The 19716-nt window shown below is 36.5% G+C and overlaps 2 protein-coding genes across 4 annotated transcripts; one reads left to right on the forward strand and one right to left on the reverse strand.

The window, feature by feature from the left end:
* Positions 1 to 6924: 6924 nt before the first annotated feature.
* On the reverse strand, positions 6925 to 12416 carry LOC113055344 (E3 ubiquitin-protein ligase TRAIP-like). Of its 3 annotated transcripts, none has more exons than XM_026221587.1 (16): positions 12262 to 12416; positions 12030 to 12134; positions 11635 to 11692; positions 11446 to 11532; positions 11307 to 11346; positions 11099 to 11226; positions 10901 to 10995; positions 10694 to 10807; positions 9917 to 10004; positions 9705 to 9794; positions 8943 to 9031; positions 8711 to 8866; positions 8583 to 8622; positions 8377 to 8484; positions 7728 to 7778; positions 6925 to 7624 (listed from the first exon to the last, which is right to left on the reverse strand). In XM_026221587.1, exons 2-16 carry the CDS (start codon positions 12125 to 12127, stop codon positions 7496 to 7498), a joined length of 1371 nt encoding a protein of 456 aa, XP_026077372.1. In that variant the 5' UTR covers positions 12128 to 12134; positions 12262 to 12416; the 3' UTR covers positions 6925 to 7495. The 3 variants fall into 3 exon arrangements, with proteins under 3 accessions (XP_026077372.1, XP_026077371.1, XP_026077373.1); XM_026221586.1 differs by having other exon boundaries at positions 8377 to 8487; positions 12262 to 12415; XM_026221588.1 differs by having other exon boundaries at positions 7428 to 7612; positions 8377 to 8487; positions 12262 to 12414.
* Positions 12417 to 12480: 64 nt separating this feature from the next.
* mon1a (MON1 secretory trafficking family member A) lies at positions 12481 to 19606 on the forward strand. The gene is made up of 6 exons (XM_026221585.1): positions 12481 to 12701; positions 13446 to 13683; positions 15222 to 15638; positions 16306 to 17071; positions 17168 to 17315; positions 18268 to 19606. The coding sequence occupies exons 2-6, from the start codon at positions 13551 to 13553 to the stop codon at positions 18406 to 18408; spliced, it is 1605 nt and encodes a 534-aa protein (XP_026077370.1). The 5' UTR covers positions 12481 to 12701; positions 13446 to 13550; the 3' UTR covers positions 18409 to 19606.
* The last annotated feature ends 110 nt before the right edge of the window (positions 19607 to 19716 follow it).

Below are 19716 nucleotides of genomic sequence, written 5' to 3' on the forward strand. Positions count from 1 at the left end.
ATTAATTAAAAGAATAAAAGTCATTTTAATCCGTAATGACATAAGTAAAACTTTTCATTTTTTGTGTGAACTTAACCCAACATGTAAGCAAGCGAGTGTAGTATCATGTTCATATTGCATCTACAGACTGATTTAATCGTGACTGTAATATTGTCTACATGAGGTCACTCTCCTTGCATGTGCATTTGAGTGTGTATAAAAGATTGCTGAAGTGACTACTAGGAGCCAGAGGGATATTTGTGGGCTTTCGTCGTTTGTTTTGGGAAATCCAACACCTCTGGAATCCCAAAGCGGCCGTTCTGTTCATTGGTTGGCTACCTGCTCAGGTACTGAGGTCAGTGATGCGTGCTTCAAGCTAACTCCTCCGCTCTGAAGTCATTCGTCTATTATGCACTCCGTCATCTCCCGCTCTGTCTGCTCATTCCCAGATCCACGTCTCAGCTTCAGTGTGTGGAAAAACAGCAGAGCTGGGAACAATAGGAATGCCACTCAAACCAAACTCCTGCTGGAGGGAGTCTGTGTGTGATGCTTGAAAGAATGGAAAGACTGTGGTGTCATCTAACCGTAGGGCCAAGACTGTGTTTTCAAGGGGTGCCTCACAAATGTGTGCATGATATTTTACTGGACGCCCCCTCCTGTCACCTCATATGCTTTATTCTGTTTTTCTATTCATTTTGCACTTACATAATGAGAGAAAAAACACATCTTTGAGAGCTTTTGCAGCGGTGCACCGTAATGGATTGGAAAAGAGAGAATAAGAGAAAGAAACCTTGCAAAAAAAGTGTGATTTTTAAAATGAAGCTCAAATATGTGAGTGATTGACAAAGAAAGAGAAATGGAGGGTCAGTAACCTCGTCAAAAACTGTCTTTTGCTGTTTGGTGTGGAATACTAACCTAAAATTCTCTAAATTTGGATTTTATCCAGCTATTAGTCTTCCGCAGTACACGTAACAAGGTTGTTTTATTTATTTTTTATTTTTTATTTTTTTTGTAATAAATGAAAAGAAGAAAAAGTAGATTGAACAGAAATACAATACACTCTCAGAATAAAAAGGTAAAAAGCTGTACAATATTATTTTAAATAAATAAAAACAAGTAGATAGAATAGAAATAGAATATGTACATTGGTTCGTATTTCAGTAAATTTGGTTCATTCAAATAATTAGAAATTATTGTATTTTAAAAGTTGAATACTGCATTGAAGAGTTACACTTACAATGAATAATATTAATATTATTTCATATTATATTAACAATATTAATATTAGTTAATAACAGTAATACTTTATTGTAAAATAAATCAATACTTTCATTCAGCAAGAACACAATAAATTGATCAGGAGTAGTAAAGACCTGTATAATGTGAGAAATGTTTCTATTTCAATTAAGTTCTGAACAAAAATATTAAGCAGCATAAATGTCAATATAGATGAAAATAAGAAATCATTCTTGAGCAGGAAATCAGCATATTAGAATTATTTCTGAAGGAACATGTGAAGACTGGAGTAAATATAGGAATAAACTAAAATACTTGTAATATTTAGCAGAGTAGATTCCAACCTCAAACTTTTGAATGGTAGTACATACTATACTGAAGAAATATGAGTGACATAGTAGTGTGCAATTGTGAACACACACTTTGTCAAGCTCTTAGGAGCATCCTTACTCAGCTTTAACCTGAGTATGATACAAATGTGAGCCACACTGGGTTTGATCCTGTTTTGTGTATAGGTATGTGTCACATGATTTCCTGCAAACCTTTATCTCCGTGTTTTACCTAATTGCAAAACGGGCAGTTGTGTCACTGAACAGACAGGCTCAGACATGGATCTGGTCAGGTGAGAGGTGGAGAGGCCAGTATGATCAGCTGGAGACTGGAGTAACCGTCGATATGTTGCCTTGGTAGGGAGGGTCAACTTGTTTTCTTGTAAACTGCTTTACTGACTGACTAACCTGTTTTGATTCATTTTCCTTCATTCCGTTTATGACTAGCAATTTCATGAAAGAAATGTAATTAATTCTAATGCATGAATCATATTCAAATAAATAATCAAAATAGATCTCATCATTATGCTTTATAAAGTATAATAAAATATAAGAATCATATCTAATCATTGATCAGTCTTTTTGGACTCTGTTAGCTCCGTCTGACTTTGTTTGGTCTTTTCATTGTATTCTTTATGACCTTTTTAAAAAGTCTGAGATGAGTTAAATAAACATCAGCACTGTCTCAGGTAAAGGTCAAAGAATTAAAAAAAAAACTGTCACCGGGCTTCTAGACAAAACCATGACATCAGCAGTAGATGAGTCACAGTCAGCCCAGCTGACCTCTGACATTTTATAGTCAATACACTGATCTGAGAGCAGCTTAGCTGATCCTCTGGAATCATACAGGAGCAGCTGTTCCTGTTCCTGGACCTGACTGTGACATTTACTCATTCTGTCTTGAGACTTAAGGGGAGAAGCTAATAAAACAACACAATAAAAGATGGTACTTTATGTGATCATTTGAAAGTACTCATAGCTTGACATAAATATAGATCTCTATAAGACTGTCATGATTCAGGCAGGTGAAGGAGATAACAAAAAGGTTATTTATTTAATTCAGTTCCAACAGCAAAGAAAATATGGGTGATCCAAACGCACAAAACAGAGTGCAGTGCACAAACATTACTGGTAATAATGTTTAGAGACTCAGACTTGTAACCCAAAGGTTGCGAGTTTGAGTCCCACTACTGGCAGGGATTAAAGGTGGATGGAGGAGTGAATGTCCTGTGATCTCTTCCACCCTCAATACCACGACTGAGGTGAGACCCTTGAGCAAGGCACCGAACCCCCAGCATCCACTGCAGTGTGTGGTGTGTGTGTGTGTGTGTGTGTGTGTGTGCGCGGACTTGGATGGAATGCAGAAAACTAATTCATTGTATGGTACAACATATTTGGCTACATGTCACATCACTTTTTTTTATAAATACACAGTGATGAAAAAACCAAAGGGTGAACAGGTGTGCTGAGTAAACGAGTGTCCATGGTAACTGTCGGCTGACGGGAAATCTAGGGCAAGAGAAACAAACTAAAGAAAAAAATAAAAAGTCCTTGACAATCAAAGTAGAAGAACACAACTGTTACAATCTAATCTTTATATTATCATAAATTGAACTACGGGTTTCGTCTGGTCAGAGGAGAACTGGCCCCCCAACTGAGGCTGGTTTCTCCCAAGGTTTTTTTCTCCATTCTGTCACCGATGGAGTTTCGGTTCCTTGCTGTCGTCGCCTCTGGCTTGCTTAGTTGGGGTCACTTCATCAACAGCGATATCATTGACTTGATTGCAAATAAATGCACAGACACTATTTAAACTGAACGGAGATGACATCACTGAATTCAATGAACTGCCTTTAACTATCATTTTGCATTATTGAGACACTGTTTTCCAAATGAATGTTGTTCAGTGCTTTGACGCAATGTATTTTGTTTAAAGCGCTTTATAAATAAAGGTGACATAACTTGAATATATTACTATTGTGGACCATCTCATTCTAAATCACAATGCAGTATTTCATTCAGCTTTTTTGTTTGTTTATTTTAATATTGTATTTTGCATATTTTTGACAATATATTTAATTGACATAAAACAGTACATTACATAGTATATTTTATCCTGGTTGTGGTTGATATTTTTGTCACATTACAGATTTAATTTCACATTACATGGCATATTTCTCAGGATATCTGATTTATGCACCTTATTGTTTCCTATTTTCTTTCCCTCTACATTTTAGTGTCTTTATGATTCATTTTGTGCCCCTAAAACAAAATCTCACATCTGCGAATAATGAAGTTGTATCGTTTTATATCTCTCCGATTTATCAGTTATGAAAAGAAAATATAAAAACAGAATACAAAAAGGACAGACACCAAACCTGAAAGATCTCTGTTAATTAAATGAAATACAACTCTGTGCACATGCACCATGTGAAGTTGATGTCAGACCGGGTCACTTCATTTGAGAAAACACAGTGGCTCAATGGGAGTCTTTCCTGTTTATAGCTTATCATTCTTAATAGAGATATTCTCTCTTCCCATGATAAAAATAAACTTTGACACAGGATGTCAGCTTCTGACTGACGTGTTAAACATTCATTAAAAGCAGCAGTATGATTTTCACACACTGATTTTCTTTCTTTTTTCTGTTTTGTTCATTTCTTCCAGTCACCCCCCTACTAAGGTTTTATCTCTTTATAAGAATAACAAGTTTATTTTTTATTTTTTATACAGACACTGGAATATTGATGGAGATGGTTTTGTGTGTGTATTGTGTATGAAAACAGTCAATATAGTGGACAAGTTTATTCTTAATATTACGGCAATCTGCAGGCAAGAGTCCTGCCATCATGTTTTTTAGTGAGCTGATCAGCAAGTCTTTGCAACATCAGACTGTCATTTTCAACTCAAAATAAGATGTTCTGAACACAATAGTTGAGAACTTCTTAAGAATTTTTCAAGAATTGCATTTATGAACATTCTTATGAAATTTCTTAACTTCTTTCCTCAGGACAGGAAAGAGGAATGTAGATGTGCACATGCCTACCCACACATATATTAAGTGTCATATAGGTGAAAATGATGCAATTTTAGCTGGGGATAGGAAACCCTGTTATTTAAGTTGGGGAATTCTGTATATGAGCTCTTCACATTTGCTTATAGCACTTGTCAAGTTTCCCCGCTTGAGTTTAGGGCTGATAAAGCATTTGTATGAAGATCTCAACACAAATCTATGTGATCTATGACTCGTTTCCAGATCTGTATAGTCATAAAATAGAGGAAATGGAGACCCACCAGAGACCCTCTCCTGCTTTAGCTCTGCCAACTCGCTGTGGTTCACATGCTTGTCTGGCTGCCCGTTCCCCCAAAGGCTCTGTGTAAACACTCCAGGATCTGCTTTAAAACAGCCCAGAGGAGCAGAACGACCAAATCAGCTGCAGATGTTTATACTGCCGCCACAGCTGCTGCCCTGAACAGGAAGTGGCCATGGCCAGAGCAACTTAACTCAAAGCTAAATGTGGCAGTAAATATTATCTGTTTAGGGAACATGAGAAAAGCCACACTAATTTCTTCTGAAACCTTGTTCCAAGTCTTGCAGGAAGTTCGAGACACTAGGAAGAGAGTGAGAGGTCAGCTGGACTTCCTGCCAGTTCTGCTTTCCCATGAGCCTCATGGCCCATAAAAGACTTCGTATCTTATCTTCCATTGCCTTATTAACCTAATGAAAACAATTACGGATCACGAGTCGGCCCAGATGGTTCTTATAAAGCTAGTGCACTGATCTGACAAGAACACACTCTGAGAAACATTCAGAGAAATCCGAGAAGGGAAGTTTTGTGGAGATACAGGGAGCCAAAGACATTCACATCTACAAATATATGAGTGTATCCTGTGCTTTAGACAAGGAAAGTCTAAAACCAAGTCATTCCAGATTCCCAGTAGACTTTATGTCTACTTAAGAGAGATATATCACTCTTAAAAATAAAGGTTCCTATAGCAGGATTTCACAGCGATGCCACACAAGAACCGTTTTTTTGTTCTCCAAAGAACCATTCAGTGAACAGGTTTAAAAGGTATAGTTCACCCCCCAAAAAATATATATATATATGTTTGTGATGATTTTGTGATGGGATTTGTGACTGAGATTTGTAGACACTAGGTGAAAATTGACATTGCCCTGTGCTCCATTCGTGTACCTCAAAGAGAATCGGGTACTCGGGAAGCACCGGGAGATTTTGGTGAAATAATAACCTCTGCGACGCAATTATATGCTCCATGAGAGGCTTTCAAGATCAGTAATCATCCCATCAAAAACAGATTCCCTTTGTGCTCGCTGAATAAATCCCATGATCTTCGGCCTGATGGAAGCCTTCCAGAGTATGAACAGCATTCAGCAGGCAGTCCACACACCTTATACAGAAAAAATATTGGACAAAATTGGAATCAAGAGAGCTGGATGCACAAGAGGCTTACAGGCGTGTGATGCAGTTGAAGAGACAGAAATGATGATACGATTCTCCACAGGACATGACAAGATCTTTACTGTGATCTGTAAGCTCTGGCTTTATAGAAGCTGTCTCAGATGGGTTTTGTGGTTGTCTGCACTTCAGTGTTATGCTGCTTTAGGAGTTCTAATAGTGTTTTGTAATTATGATCAGGATTGAAATAATTCATAGTTTTTTCATGGAAAGATGTGCGAAATGGACAGCCGGCATAGGATAAGGTTGTTTGTGGTTTTTGATTGACAGCAGCGCATATATATATATATATATATATATATATATATATATATATATATATATATATATTAAATGCAGTAATGGAATTGTTTTTTCAGTAGCAGAAAGAAGTCCCTATGTTTCCTAAGGCTGCATTTATATGATCAAACTCTTAATTATCATTACAATTTAAGTAAGTGTTTTCTATTTTAATATATTTTAAAATGCTATTCCTATGTCAAAGCTGAATTTTCAGCAGCTACTGCTTTAGTGTCACATGATACTTCAGAAATCATTCTAATTTGCTGCTCAAGAAAGATTTTATATTTACTTTGCTGCATAGTATTTTGTGAAAATATTGATGCAGTTTTCGAGGATTTTTTTTATTTATGATTGTTGAATGGCAGAACTTTCTTGAATGCCCTGACCTACACAAACCTTTAGCACCCCCTACTGTCTGTACAGAATAACTACTCTACTTATTATATATTCTGACACTATATATTTATCTACATAACACTACACAAGTTATCATAAAGCTGATAATCAAGTGAAGTTTTTGTCTGGCTTATACAATATTTTGGAGTTTGATTTATTACAAGGCACGTTTTATGAAATCCAAGAATCCTGACAGGGATAATGAATGGAGATGTAAAAAAAATAAATAAATACAAAAAGCTATAGTTTATTGTTTCAAATAATGTTCTGTACAAACACAAGAAGAAAAAAAAAGAAATTTGAGAAGACAAAGATTTCTATTAAAATATTTAGAAAGGAAAAGACAAAACAGACCGATATAAATACAGAAACTGGACATAAATTCTGACTTAACACTTAAAATGGCAGTAATGCAGCCCCGTTGAACAGTCAAATAAATAAAACTCTATTCTATCTCATGAGATGATTTAGTCTGTACAAGGAAGAGCCTAAAAACACAGATAAACATTTAGATCAGCTTAGAGTGGCCACTGATATTTCCACAAACACAGTCTAGCACTAAAATTAATTTCAAATTTCCATACATGCATGTGGCATGAAGTGTTATCTGTGGACCACCAGCTCCCTGCGGATGCAAACACCCCTAAACTGGTCAGTCACACAAGAAACTGTTCTTAGCAACAGACCACTAGGACCACTTTGCTTATTAACATTGCTGTAAATAAGGGCTTCCTTTATTGTATTTTTGACTAGCATCATGGGAAAAATGTCTCTTTCAGGCCTGAAAAGGGAGACGTTTTATTCCAAGAAAGCATCCAGAGTGGTCAGGCTGGAGGTGGGCTTGCTTGTAACAGGCCTGGACACCTTCTTCCTCTTGGACTTCATGGCGAGGGGTCGAATCTCAGATAAAGGAGACTGAGGCACGTACTAAAGTTATGGAAACATTATGAAAAAACAACAACAACAACTTCAAATAATTATTTACACGCTTGATGATTGCAACTCAAGTATTTTCATTGGATAAGGATACAGGTTGGATAAATTTGGCTCTTCCTCCAAGTCCATCATAGCCAGATCTTACCTGGAACAAAAAAGATGCATTAAAGCAAACTGCACAACATGTTCAAAAGTTCGGGTTTTGTACGATTTTTTTGTTGTTATTGAAAGAAGTCAATACTTCTATTCAGCAAGGATGCAATAAACTGACCAAAGTTACAGTAAAGACATTTATTATTTATAATGACAATTATATTGCAGCCTTTGTGAGAAACTTCTTTCAGAAACATGGAGAATGTTACCGCCCCCAAACTTTTGAATGATAATATATGTGTGCATGAAAACCAAAAAGAGTTTTGAGAATCCCCCTTAATTTTTTGAAGAGCAGTCTTATTTCTACATTTTTATGAGTTCTGGCTTCCGGTGTCATCCACTTCCAGCTATTTTTAGCTGTACCAAATGGCTCGTTTTGTAACTTGATAATGCAAATTGGTGCGTCTCACCATATTACTTCAATGAATTGTCTTAATCATGAACACACTGGTTTGTAGTGCAGACTACACATCAACATGTTATTCTTCTTGTTACTTCTCTATGGCGGCTAATGAACAGGAAGAAAATGGCTTACTACTGTATTGAAGAATGAGATGGATAAGTTCCAAAAACATTTAGAAGTCTCTTACAGTGCCAAACTTGCTTGGGTCCAGCATGCTCCCTAACGTGTTCTTTCTGAAAAGCAGTGAGTTCCTTAACATGGGCCCCATCATGACATCATCTTCTTTAACACGAGACTTCTGGGAGCAAAACCACACACACACAAAACATTACACCCTCCATCTAATCCAGTGTCATACTCTTCAACACGAAGACATGATGCTTGAACACATACAGTACGTCCGAGTGCATTTTCCATGTTTTTGGATGATGATCTGTGGAAAAAATGAAATCAAATGGACATCAGTAATAATCATATGAACAGATGAAAAGAAAAACGTACTGTGCGGAGTAAAAACTCACACCGAAGTTTCCAGACGCATCTTCTTAGATGGCACCTGAACGGGTTTCCTCTCCACCTGTTCGGGTGTGTTAATGTCGAAGGTCAGGTTGAGGTCAATTTCCTGAGAGTCAGTCATCAGACCACGACCAGGAGGCTTCAGCTCCAGAGGAGCAGGGCTGCAAATACAAAAATCAACAATGTCTCTTTCAGCAGATCTACCAAATAGTTTAAAATACAAGCTGAAATTCTGACCTTTCGAAGACCAGTCTGCTGATGGCCTCATTGGTGCGGGTCGGAGTGCTTAACGTCCGCTGCAGAATTTCCACCTTCTTCTTCAAGCTCTGTGAAACATGAGATGTCAGAACAACAGTTTAGAAGCACAGCAGAGTCAGTTTGAAAAAATTACACCCCCTTGTGGCTGATTTGAAGGGCATCTATTTCAGAATAGTAAGATTTTTATGGAGGTTCTCAGTTCATCTTTTCCTTCCATTCTGTTGTGGAATTCTAATTATGCAAATTCCTACCGTAAAGCAAGACACTATAGATGAATAGCATACTTTTTTTTTTTTTACCACACTTCCCCAGTTTAATACCACAGTACTTTAAGACATACAATTTTGCATTACAAGATCTGAAATGTTATGTTTAAATATGCAATTAACTAATTAAAAATGCACTAATTTGCATACTTTTCCAGAGCAGAAATCTAAACACTGGAATGCCAGGTTACATTTTTGGTTTCATTTTGTTAACATGCTACAGTTAAAGATCCAAATTCCCTTCTGCAAAAAACTTATTTTTAATCACTGCAAACAGAAATGTAACCAGAAAAACTGTAACATGTTTTTAGGAATAAAATTAGATAGAAAATGTTTATATAATCTAGGCGAATGTTGTATGAACAAACCCCTCTTTAAAAACCTTCAGAATTTAGATAGGCCTTTAAAGATATATATTGTAATTTAAATCAACAAATGCAAATAGATAAAAGTTTAATAAAGTAGAATTTCTAACGGTGATCTCTTTGTCTGCGTTGGAAAGGTCGTTCTGAAGTGCTTTCATGTCCTCCTTTGTTCCATTTGTCTCTGCAGTGGCTTTTTGCAACTGCAATAAAACAAAAATGAACATACAAAACTACATGAAAAAACTATAAAAAGTTAAATAACAATTATACATTTCTAAATAATGATGTTTTTGCTAGACAATCTCAGAGACAAGAAATTAACCTTGTTGTTAGAAGAGAACAGTTCCCTTTTTAGTTTCTCACACATCTCATTTGATGACTTGAGGCTTCCTTTCAGATTGTCGTACTCCCTGAGGATAAAAAATATATAACACTATATAACACTCACTCAAGGCATATGAGGATACACAGCTGGTGTACTGACATTCTAGAAGTTTGGGGAAGTAAAACTGTTGAGGTTTTAAGTTTTAAATGTGCTGTAGGGAACTTTTGTAAAAAAATATTTTTTACATATTTATTAAACATATAAAGTCATTATGTCGTGACAGTAGAATATGAGACAGATAATCTGTGAAAAAAATCAAGCTCCTCTGGCTCCTCCCAGTGGTCCTATTGCCATTTGCAGAAAGTCATGCGCTCCCGGTAAAGAACAACCAATCAGAGCTGCGGTCCGTAACTTTGTTTGTGTTCACAATGTAGAAAAATGAACATAATAAGCGAGTACACCATGAATCCATTTTCAAAACCGTGTTTTTGGCTTGTCCTGAATCACTAGGGTGCACCTATAATAAGTGTTTATATTCAGACTATTTTAGATTGCTTCGGGGATACCCCAGCGGAGTAACCCAGTACCTTTGTGATTCTTCATAGACATAAACAAAGAGAAGTAGTTCCGGCTACGATGTTCTTCCGCAAGACGCAAGCAGTTCTGTTTATTAACCGCTAGAGCATCAAAAGTTCCCTACTGCAGCTTTAAACTATACAACTACACTACATATGCAGGAGTGAGAGTGTGTGTTTTCAGGAAAGTAAAACTTACTTTTTAAGTGAGATGCAGTATATGGACAGCTGTTCAACAGCAGACTGACCAACACCCATATCAGTGATCATGGCCTCCACCTCTGACCTCTGACCTTGTAGGACCACATCTAAGCTAAAGGACAGAAACATGCACAAGAGAGCATGTTAAAAAACAATAAAGACCATTAAGTATTATATTTTTAACCTTAGACAAATGAATTAGTACCTTTCATAGGTTTTCATTTTGACCCGGAGTCGCTTGGCTTCCTCTTTGGCTGCCTGGCCTTCAATTTTCTGACTCTCCAAGAAATTCATCTGTTTCTGAGCATTTCACAAACAACAAAGTCAATTCCAGCATTAAAATAAAATGCAGAAAGCACACTGCACTAACAGACACAACAGTTTACCACGAAAATAAATGTACCCGGAGGACAGAACACAGCATCTCTTTGTCTCCGATTTCCTTCCGGAGTCTTTCCAGGTCCCTCTTCTGCCTCTCGATTGTGTCTTTTAGATTGTCCACTGACTTCTGCTTGTCCCTCCATTCTTTCTCTGGAATGCAAACACATAATATAATATGATAGACATTTTAAGGATCAATCAAAAACTTGAGTTGATTATTTCAGTCTTACCTTTTTCAGACAACACTGCTTTCATGCGATCAAGCTCATTCTGAAATTGGAACAATAAAACAAGCAAATCTGTCAATAATTGTTAACGGGGGTTAACAAACACTGAGAATTGAATAAATTCAACAGCATGCTTTATCACCTGTAAACTTTCAGGATCAGCTGGCGCCCCATCATCCTCTGGTGCTATGTCAAAGAACAGCTTGTTGATAATGTGCCGCGTACTGACCTGAAACACAAAGCATGAGGGCTTCATTGCAGTCCAGACCTTCAATTAATTTAATTTAATTAATCAGAATAAGTTAGATCTCAGGTTAAGTCAATGGTTTACCTGTTTCCTGCATTGTGGACAGGTTTTGTTTGGGGCCGACTGAAACCACTGGAGAAGACTTTGTTAAAAAGAAACAGAAAGTTTCTTTAAAAGTCATTGAGAAACATTTATTGTTTAACATTCAAACATGAACATTTTTTTAATATTTGAATATTTACATACAATAACTAGTGGTCAGGTTCCCACCCCTTTTAATTTTTAAGGGTTTCAATCAAAATAATAGTTTTATAGACACTTTTTATAGAATTAGATTTTTTTATTTTTTTTAGCAATGAGGTCCTGTGTTAACATGTAAGTTGATGGTATAACAATTGTGTAATATAATAAAAATGCATATAATATTATAAAATCAACAAAAACCAACATACAGAAGAATAAAAAGGAGACAGACTTACCATACATAATGAAAAGTATGGCCACAGTGAATTGCAGCGACATCTTTGCAATTATCAAAGAAATCTGAGCAGATGGTGCAATATGCTCGAATGGGCATTGTTGATCTAAAATATTAGACACAACAAGGTCAAAATCATTATGTTGATGACACGGTTTGTGTTTTGTTCATTAATGATGTGTTGTGGTACCTTGCACTACCGGTTAATTACATATTGTGCTGTGTTTACTCACCCAGATGACGCTGAGACGACCGAGAGCTCTTATTCACACGGATTTGTTCAATTAAACTCCATAATTATGTTTATATAACTTGTTTTTGTTTTAGTTTTGAGCTCCTGGAAACAGAGAAGCGGGCGGCGCGCTTAGTTCAAACGTAATGACTCCTCCTTTTTGATCGCGTCATCAACATACGACTCCGTGCTGCCTGAAAAAAAGGAAAACCTTTTGGTTAAGGCTAAGCGAGATGTATAAGATTTAAAAGTTTAATTTGATTTGACATAAAACGCGGACATTTCTTTATTAGTACAGTAGCGATACTTTAAAAACTTTACGTTCTTGAATCAAAAACTACATTTCCCAGAGTACATCTCGTGCGTGATGACGCCTGTGACAGTCCGAGTTGACTTTTGATCCAAGTCAACATACAGTGATTTGGACAAACACTGTTTAAGGTACAGTAACGGTAATTTGTATTATTATTATGAGTCTAAACTTTGTGAACAACATCTGTTTTAGACTCGAAACTCTTAAGTCGAAGCTGGCGCAGAATAAGTTGTCTTCTAGTGACAGTTGAACAGTTTTTAAAGGTTTAGCTCCGTGGCTAGTGCGTTAGCCGGAGTTGATTTTTATAGACATAAGAAAATCAACAAATCTTCCATATGCGTTCATTTGCAAGAATATCTTTAGATTGGCATTAACATACAAGTGTGTTTGGCAGTTTTAAACAGAGATGTTGCATTGAGATTGTATTTGGAATTCGCTTGCATCAGCATCATCATCATCATCATTATTATACTAAGCTACAATAGTTGAAATACTTCTGATGTTTGTGTGTTACAATGTTATTATTGCAGGGAAATGTTAGGATTTTTAATTAAAAGTGGTTCAGAGCGTTTTATACTTGTTGGAAGTTTGCAAACAAAATATGAAATTATATAACCTAATTCACTGTTGTTGGTCAATATATATTTGACCAACAGTTGTATGCAATAAAATGCTCCCCCAATACTTTGGGGGAGCATTTTATTGCATACAACTCTCTAAATCCATTAGAACAGAATATTATGAAATGCATCAAAAGAAGAACCAAGTTTTAGAAACTGAGGAATTAACTCCTTTATTGTTCCTCTTTTAATGTGTCTGTCTGTCATTTCACTTCGTGGCACTAATGGAAACCCTGTATATTTTACTGTAAGACCTTCCGAGCTGCTGGGATCATTCAGTGAATCGCTCCTGGCACTGACTGGTGGTTCAGGACACCGTGTCCTCTCTTCTGCTGATTTTCTCTTGTGCCTGATGCCATGATGGCGGCAGATGTCCACAACAAGGGTGCAGTCTGGGAGGTTAAAAATGGCAACTTGGCGCCATCAGATCGACTCCGGCAGGACCGATCATATAGTCCGACCCCCGGGCTGGTGGAGGGGACAGAGCCAGGTTAGTTTAACAGTTTATACTCTTGGTTATAATGCTGTGTAATAAGATGCAAATGTATTCTGCTTTTGTCATGGATTGTAATTTTTATTTTTACTTAAGTTTTTCTCTTGCTTGTTGCCAAAGTTATGATGATGCTTTGACAGTTGTTAAAGTGACCTATATGCTTCTTAAGCCTACAGGGTTGGGTCTCTATAACTGAACCACACCTTATTTCTTATTCATGTGTAATATCCCATTGTATTTCCCATTGTGAGTGATCAAATAACTTGTATGTTTGTTTGTGATAGATGACTATAATCTTAGAATTAGTTTAGTGGTGTAAATGATTCTTTAGAGCACTCGGAGTTTGTCACAACACGGGCAGTTTCATAATGATATGCAAGTTTCAACTAAATCTCCTGGAGGATTTCACCAGAAGCCCCGGGAGTATGTGAGGTCTGATTCCTGAAACTGGAAAGTTAAGAAGTGTGCCTGTATTGTATTTCGGTGGATTCTAGGCTTTGTGGGAATTTGTGATCCTAAATGAGTTTTGAGCGATTTTTGACACATTTAGTTAAAACATTTACAGACGCTCTTCAGTATCATTTACTGTTCAGTCTCACCCTGCAAGTTTTTCAGATATTCTGACTATATTGGTTGATTTTTAACAACATTAAGAGAGCCGGGTGACCCATGGCTAATGTATTACAGATTATAAAGACTATAATTTAAAAGTTTAGTTTAGTAAGTTAGTTTTTGATGTTTTTGAAACAATTCTGTAATGCTCACTAAGACTGTATTCATTTGATCAAAAATGCAGTGAAACAGTAATATTGCAAAATATATTGCTAATGCTATGTAAAATAACTTTTTATTTGAATATATTTGAAAATGTATTTTATTTCTATGATAATAAAGCTGAACTTTCAACAGCATTTACTCCAGTTTTCCATGTCACATGATCATAAATCATTCAAAAATGCTGATTTGGCTCTCAAGAGACATTTCTTATAATTAACATATAATTATGTTGAAAACAGTTGTGCTGCTTAAATTTTTGGTGAAAACTATATTGCATGTTTTTTTTTTTTTTTTTTCAAGATTCAAATGAGCATTATTTATATGAAATAGAAATCTTTTGTAATATTGTAAATGTCTACACTGTCACTTTGGGATCAATTTTAGGCGTTTTTAATCATAATAATAATAAATAATCTTTTGAAGTTTGAATATCGATATCGACATCATTTTATGACCGCAAAAAGATACACACATTAAATTGCTAAATTTAACTATTTAAAGTTCACTCAAATTCACAGAAAAATACTTTAATAAACATTTTTCTTATTATTTGTTATACATTGTAAATGTATAATATTTTTTATATATTATAATATAATATTATATATATATATATATATATATATATATATATATATATATATATATATATATATATAATATTTTTTGATGATAACATGAATGATACCTCAAGTCAAGTAGCTGATTGAGCAGAGGTGTGCTATTACTTCTCTAAGCAATGTGTCGCTCCCTGACAGGTGCTGTACAGGAGGGTGCCATGTTCGTTCATGCCCAGTCTTTTGAGGACTTGACTGCTGACAGTGAGCCCAACACTGATGACAAATCAGCAGAGGTTGGCAACTCCGATCTAGGGAATGCTCAAGAAGAGGCTCTGGAAGGAGGTGAGGAGGAGGTGCAGGAACAAGGTTTAGTGATTGAACAGGAGGAAGGAGGGAAAGAGGAGGTGAGGAACAGCAACAAGGCAAAAGAGGAGGATGTGACAAGTGAAACATGGCGGAGTCACAGGAAGCATATGTTTGTCTTGAGTGAGGCGGGGAAACCCATATATACACGCTACGGAACAGAGGAAGCACTCTCCAGCATCATGGGAGTCATGATGTTACTCATGTCATTTGTAGAGGATAAGAAGAACATCATACGCTCCATCCATGCAGGTAAGAGATGGAAAGCAAATGGAAAATAGCTGGTGTTAATATATGGATGTACTGTACTGTTCAAAAGTTTGGGGTCAGTATGATTAAAAAAAAAAATTAATCTGCAAGGATGCATTAAATTAATTAAAAGTTGCAGTTAATAAATTTATTATGTTATGAAAGATCTCTGTTTCAAATAAATGCTGTTTATTTGAAATTTCTATTCGTCAAAGAATCCTGAAAATAATAATCTATCATGGTTTCCACAAAATTATCAAGTGACACAACTAAACGTTGATAATAATAAGAAATGTTTTTTTTTTTTTTACTTCATTTAAATTAAAATATATTAAAATAGAAAATACCAGTTTTTATGTAATCAGATTGAGGTTATTATATTTGTAATATTTCACAATATTACTATTTTTGCTTTATTGTTTATCAGATTAATGCAGGATTGGTAAGCATAAGACTTATTTTAGAAACAATTAAAATCAGCCCCAAACTTTTGAACAATAGCATATATCTTTTATTTTTATACCAAATTTGTATTTCATTTATTTATTAACATTAAGTGATAAATCACATTTCTTAGATTTGAAATGAGTTTTAGTCCTACAAAACTACTGCAACAGCATTATAGAGAGTTTAGTAAAGTAATTTTTTTGTGTGTAAACATGTCGTTCAGATGGCTACAGGGTGGTATTCCTGCGGAAAAGCCCTATCATCCTGGTGGGAGTCTCTCGCACTAACTGCTCTGACCGGGAATTGACACGAGAGCTTCACTACGTCTACTACCAGATTGTTAGCTTGCTCACCCTCACGCAGCTGAACCATGTCTTCCAGCATCGGCAGAGCTATGACCTGCGCCGCCTACTGGCCGGATCAGAACATCTCACCGACAACCTTCTGCGGCTCCTCGACCGAGATCCAGGCCTGCTACTGAGCGCCGTGATGTGCCTGCCTCTGGCCAGTTCGGCCCGTGACATGGTCTCCTCCAGCTTGCAGGCTGCTAAAGCCAAGAACCTGGTATTCTCCATCCTGCTAGCAGGAAACAGGCTGGTGACGCTTGTGCGCAAAAAGGACCAGTTTCTGCACCACATGGACCTGCACTTGCTCTTCAACTTGGTCGGCTCTTCGTCCTCCTTCCGAGAAGGTGAAGGGTGGACACCCATATGTCTGCCCAAGTTTAACCCAGATGGATTTTTCCACGCACATATTTCTTACCTGGAACCGGCCTCGGATCTGTGTCTCATCCTGGTGTCCACAGATCGTGAGGATTTCTTTAACCTCTCCGACTGTAAGAAGCGGTTCCTAGAGCGTTTGCGCAGACGCAGTGCATATCAATCCCTGCAGGAAGCACTGAACACGCCAGGTTATCCTGTTTCACAGGTTGGCATACCTGAGCTGCGACACTTTGTGTACAAGTCTAAAAGCTCTGGGCTCTATACAAGGTAAGACAGTTTAGTGATGATCACGAAAAGAAAAGAATTGAACATTGAAGCTTCATGTTCATTGCTTTTATGTAACTTCCTGTTTTTTCTTATCAGCCCTGACCTTCCAACTCCATACCAGGGAGAAGAGGAGCACGAGAGGCTGATGGGATTGTACCAGTACCTGCACAGTTGCCTGCATCACCCCACACGCCCCCTGCGCTACATCTACCGCTGCACAGAGACTGAGAACCTTTATGCCTTGGTGAGTCTGCCATAAAGTGTAAAACACTGGCATTATTAGATACCATTCAGATATTTTGTTATATGAATGCATGCTCGAGGAGCTAATATCACATTTGCATCTGATAGTTATGATTGCTGTATTGTATAAGCAGTCTTTTTTGTGTCATATAGTCATGCCCTACCACTGAACAAAACGTTTAGATCAGGAAAGTTCAAAAGAACATTTATTTGAAATGGTCTGTAACCATATAAACGTCTTTAATGTCATTTATGAGTAATTTAATGCAGCCATGCTGAATAAAAGTGAAAAAAAAAAAACTTTTTGAACAGTAGTGTAATTCATGATTCCAAACGATAAAGATTAGCAGGAAATGGACTGTATAAATACTAGTCACACAGAAATGCTTTTGTTTGTGAATCTTTTTGAACATTCATGTTTACTGTCAGTGAGTTGCAGATATTTCTACGGAGAGTCAGGATTATATATATTTATATATATTTATATATATATATATATATATATATATATATATATATATATATACACACACACACATACAGTATACATAATACATATACATATATATTTAGCTTTACTTTTATTTCCATTCTACTATTAGCAATTTGAGTAACTTAAGCCTGTTTTATGTCAGTTAGATGTAAAGGCAACATTTCTAATTTTCAAGTTTATTAATTAAGTCTATTACTTTTTTCAAATACTGAAAAACTGTTTATAATAGTTTTAGTTGTCATCAAAAGTTTCAAACCCCCAGAATCAGACCACTCCATCCCAACCAAATGCCGTCTCTCCAAAATGATACTTCCAAAATACATGTCAGCAAACCCAAATACTAAAAATAAAACAAAACAAAACAAAACTGGCAGAGGGTGTTTCTGATTGGCAGCACCTTAAGGCTGTTTAAACCCTGATGCTTTCTGCTTTTCTTACTCAAACCCCACCTCTTCTGTAGGTAACAAGCGGCTTTGAGCTGTACCTCTGCTTCAGTCCTCTGGGAACAAAGGGCCTGGCAATGTCTGCTGTCAACAAACTCCTGAGGTGGATCAGGAAGGAGGAGGACCGTCTGTTCATTCTCAGTCCCTTGACATACTGAGCCAGTTCAGGCAGTTCTGAACACCAGAAACACTAGTGAACGTCTAAACCCCAGACTGCTGAAAGAGCAGCATCTGTGTCTCTACTTGAATGAATCAAGATGCAAATGGATGCTGGCAGATATTAAGGGTTTGATTGATATTTTGAGGGCTATTCACACTGAAGTAATAGATGTACGCAGGAAGGTTGGAAGCAGAATAACGGGTGTTTAACTATTCCTGTGAGAAGTTGTCAAAGTATGAAATACGATATTTCCAGATAATTGCTTTTAAACATTACCCGGTAATAGGCAGCAAAACATTATGCAGTAGATGAGCAATAACAATTGAATAAATGCTCACAATGTGTATGCTGCTGGAAACTAAACATCTAGTCCTTTGCATTTTACTAGACCTGTCACTGTTTCAGCTTAACATCTATAGTTTTAAATGAGCCAAGTTAAGAAATACTACTGATTGCATTAATAGTTTATTAAGCTGTGGCCTTCATATTTCTTTATTTTCAAGAGAAGATACACTGAATCTTTATCATAGCTAGATTTTTATGTTTCCAGCCTGGTGTCATTCATAAAGGTGTGGTGTGGTGGGACTAAAAGTATTTCCTAGCTAACCAAACTGACTTTATATATTAGGTTTTTCATTTAAGAGACGTGACTGAGTAGGTGCACACACTGTGAAAATGCCTGAAGCATGGCTCGATTTGTAAACTGGTTTTCTATATAGTTAAAGATCTCCATCTCTGTGTCATTGTATAAAGGTTGAATGACTGACCATGTGTTGCTACTGAGGGCTTCACCAAATCACTAAAGGACCAGTTGAATCAGAGATACCTCTGAAGTAATATAACATTTGACATTATGCTTTTCTTTTATGTTTCATTGATGCACTTGTTTGTTACTAATGCTTTCATTTGAATGAACAGGAGAAGTGACATTGTGTAATGAGGACCTGTGATGTACTCACTGCTCAAGTCATTCATGGTCTTGTTATTCCATGGGATAAATGATGTAGATGTTAATAGATTTCAGAGGAAACTATGTTGAAATTTGCACATCTGGTGTTTCAAAAATATCGGTGGAGGTGGTGGTGGAGGTGGTGGCACTCATTATTATATTCACTTTCTGTCTAAAGCTATTTTGACACTGTGCATAATGTTGAAAACAATCAAAAGAAATTAAATCCATTCATGGGAGACATTTATTGTTTGCCTTATATTTACCCTTTTGCTTGGCATTGGTAATTCCTCAAATGAAAAATAACATACTGGTGTTTTAGGATCTGTACTTGAGAGGAAATACAGCTCACTGTTA

Source organism: Carassius auratus, chromosome 36 (assembly GCF_003368295.1).
Source record: "Carassius auratus strain Wakin chromosome 36, ASM336829v1, whole genome shotgun sequence".
NCBI classification, from domain to species: Eukaryota; Metazoa; Chordata; class Actinopteri; order Cypriniformes; family Cyprinidae; genus Carassius; species Carassius auratus.

What these genes read in the sequence shown, in the direction of transcription:
- LOC113055344 (XM_026221586.1), bottom strand. Translation starts at nt 12,127, where the DNA reads ATGCCCATTCGAGCATATTGCACCATCTGCTCAGATTTCTTTGATAAT. An exon ending in AGCAGTGTTGTCTGAAAAAG is followed by an intron (nt 11,227 to 11,306) that starts GTAAGACTGAAA and finishes TTTGCATTCCAG; the next exon opens with AGAAAGAATGGAGGGACAAG. An exon ending in AAAATGCACTCGGACGTACT is followed by an intron (nt 8,488 to 8,582) that starts GTATGTGTTCAA and finishes TTTTGCTCCCAG; the next exon opens with AAGTCTCGTGTTAAAGAAGA.
- mon1a (XM_026221585.1), top strand. Translation starts at nt 13,551, where the DNA reads ATGATGGCGGCAGATGTCCACAACAAGGGTGCAGTCTGGGAGGTTAAA. An exon ending in AGCTCTGGGCTCTATACAAG is followed by an intron (nt 17,072 to 17,167) that starts GTAAGACAGTTT and finishes TTTTCTTATCAG; the next exon opens with CCCTGACCTTCCAACTCCAT. An exon ending in CTGAGAACCTTTATGCCTTG is followed by an intron (nt 17,316 to 18,267) that starts GTGAGTCTGCCA and finishes CCTCTTCTGTAG; the next exon opens with GTAACAAGCGGCTTTGAGCT.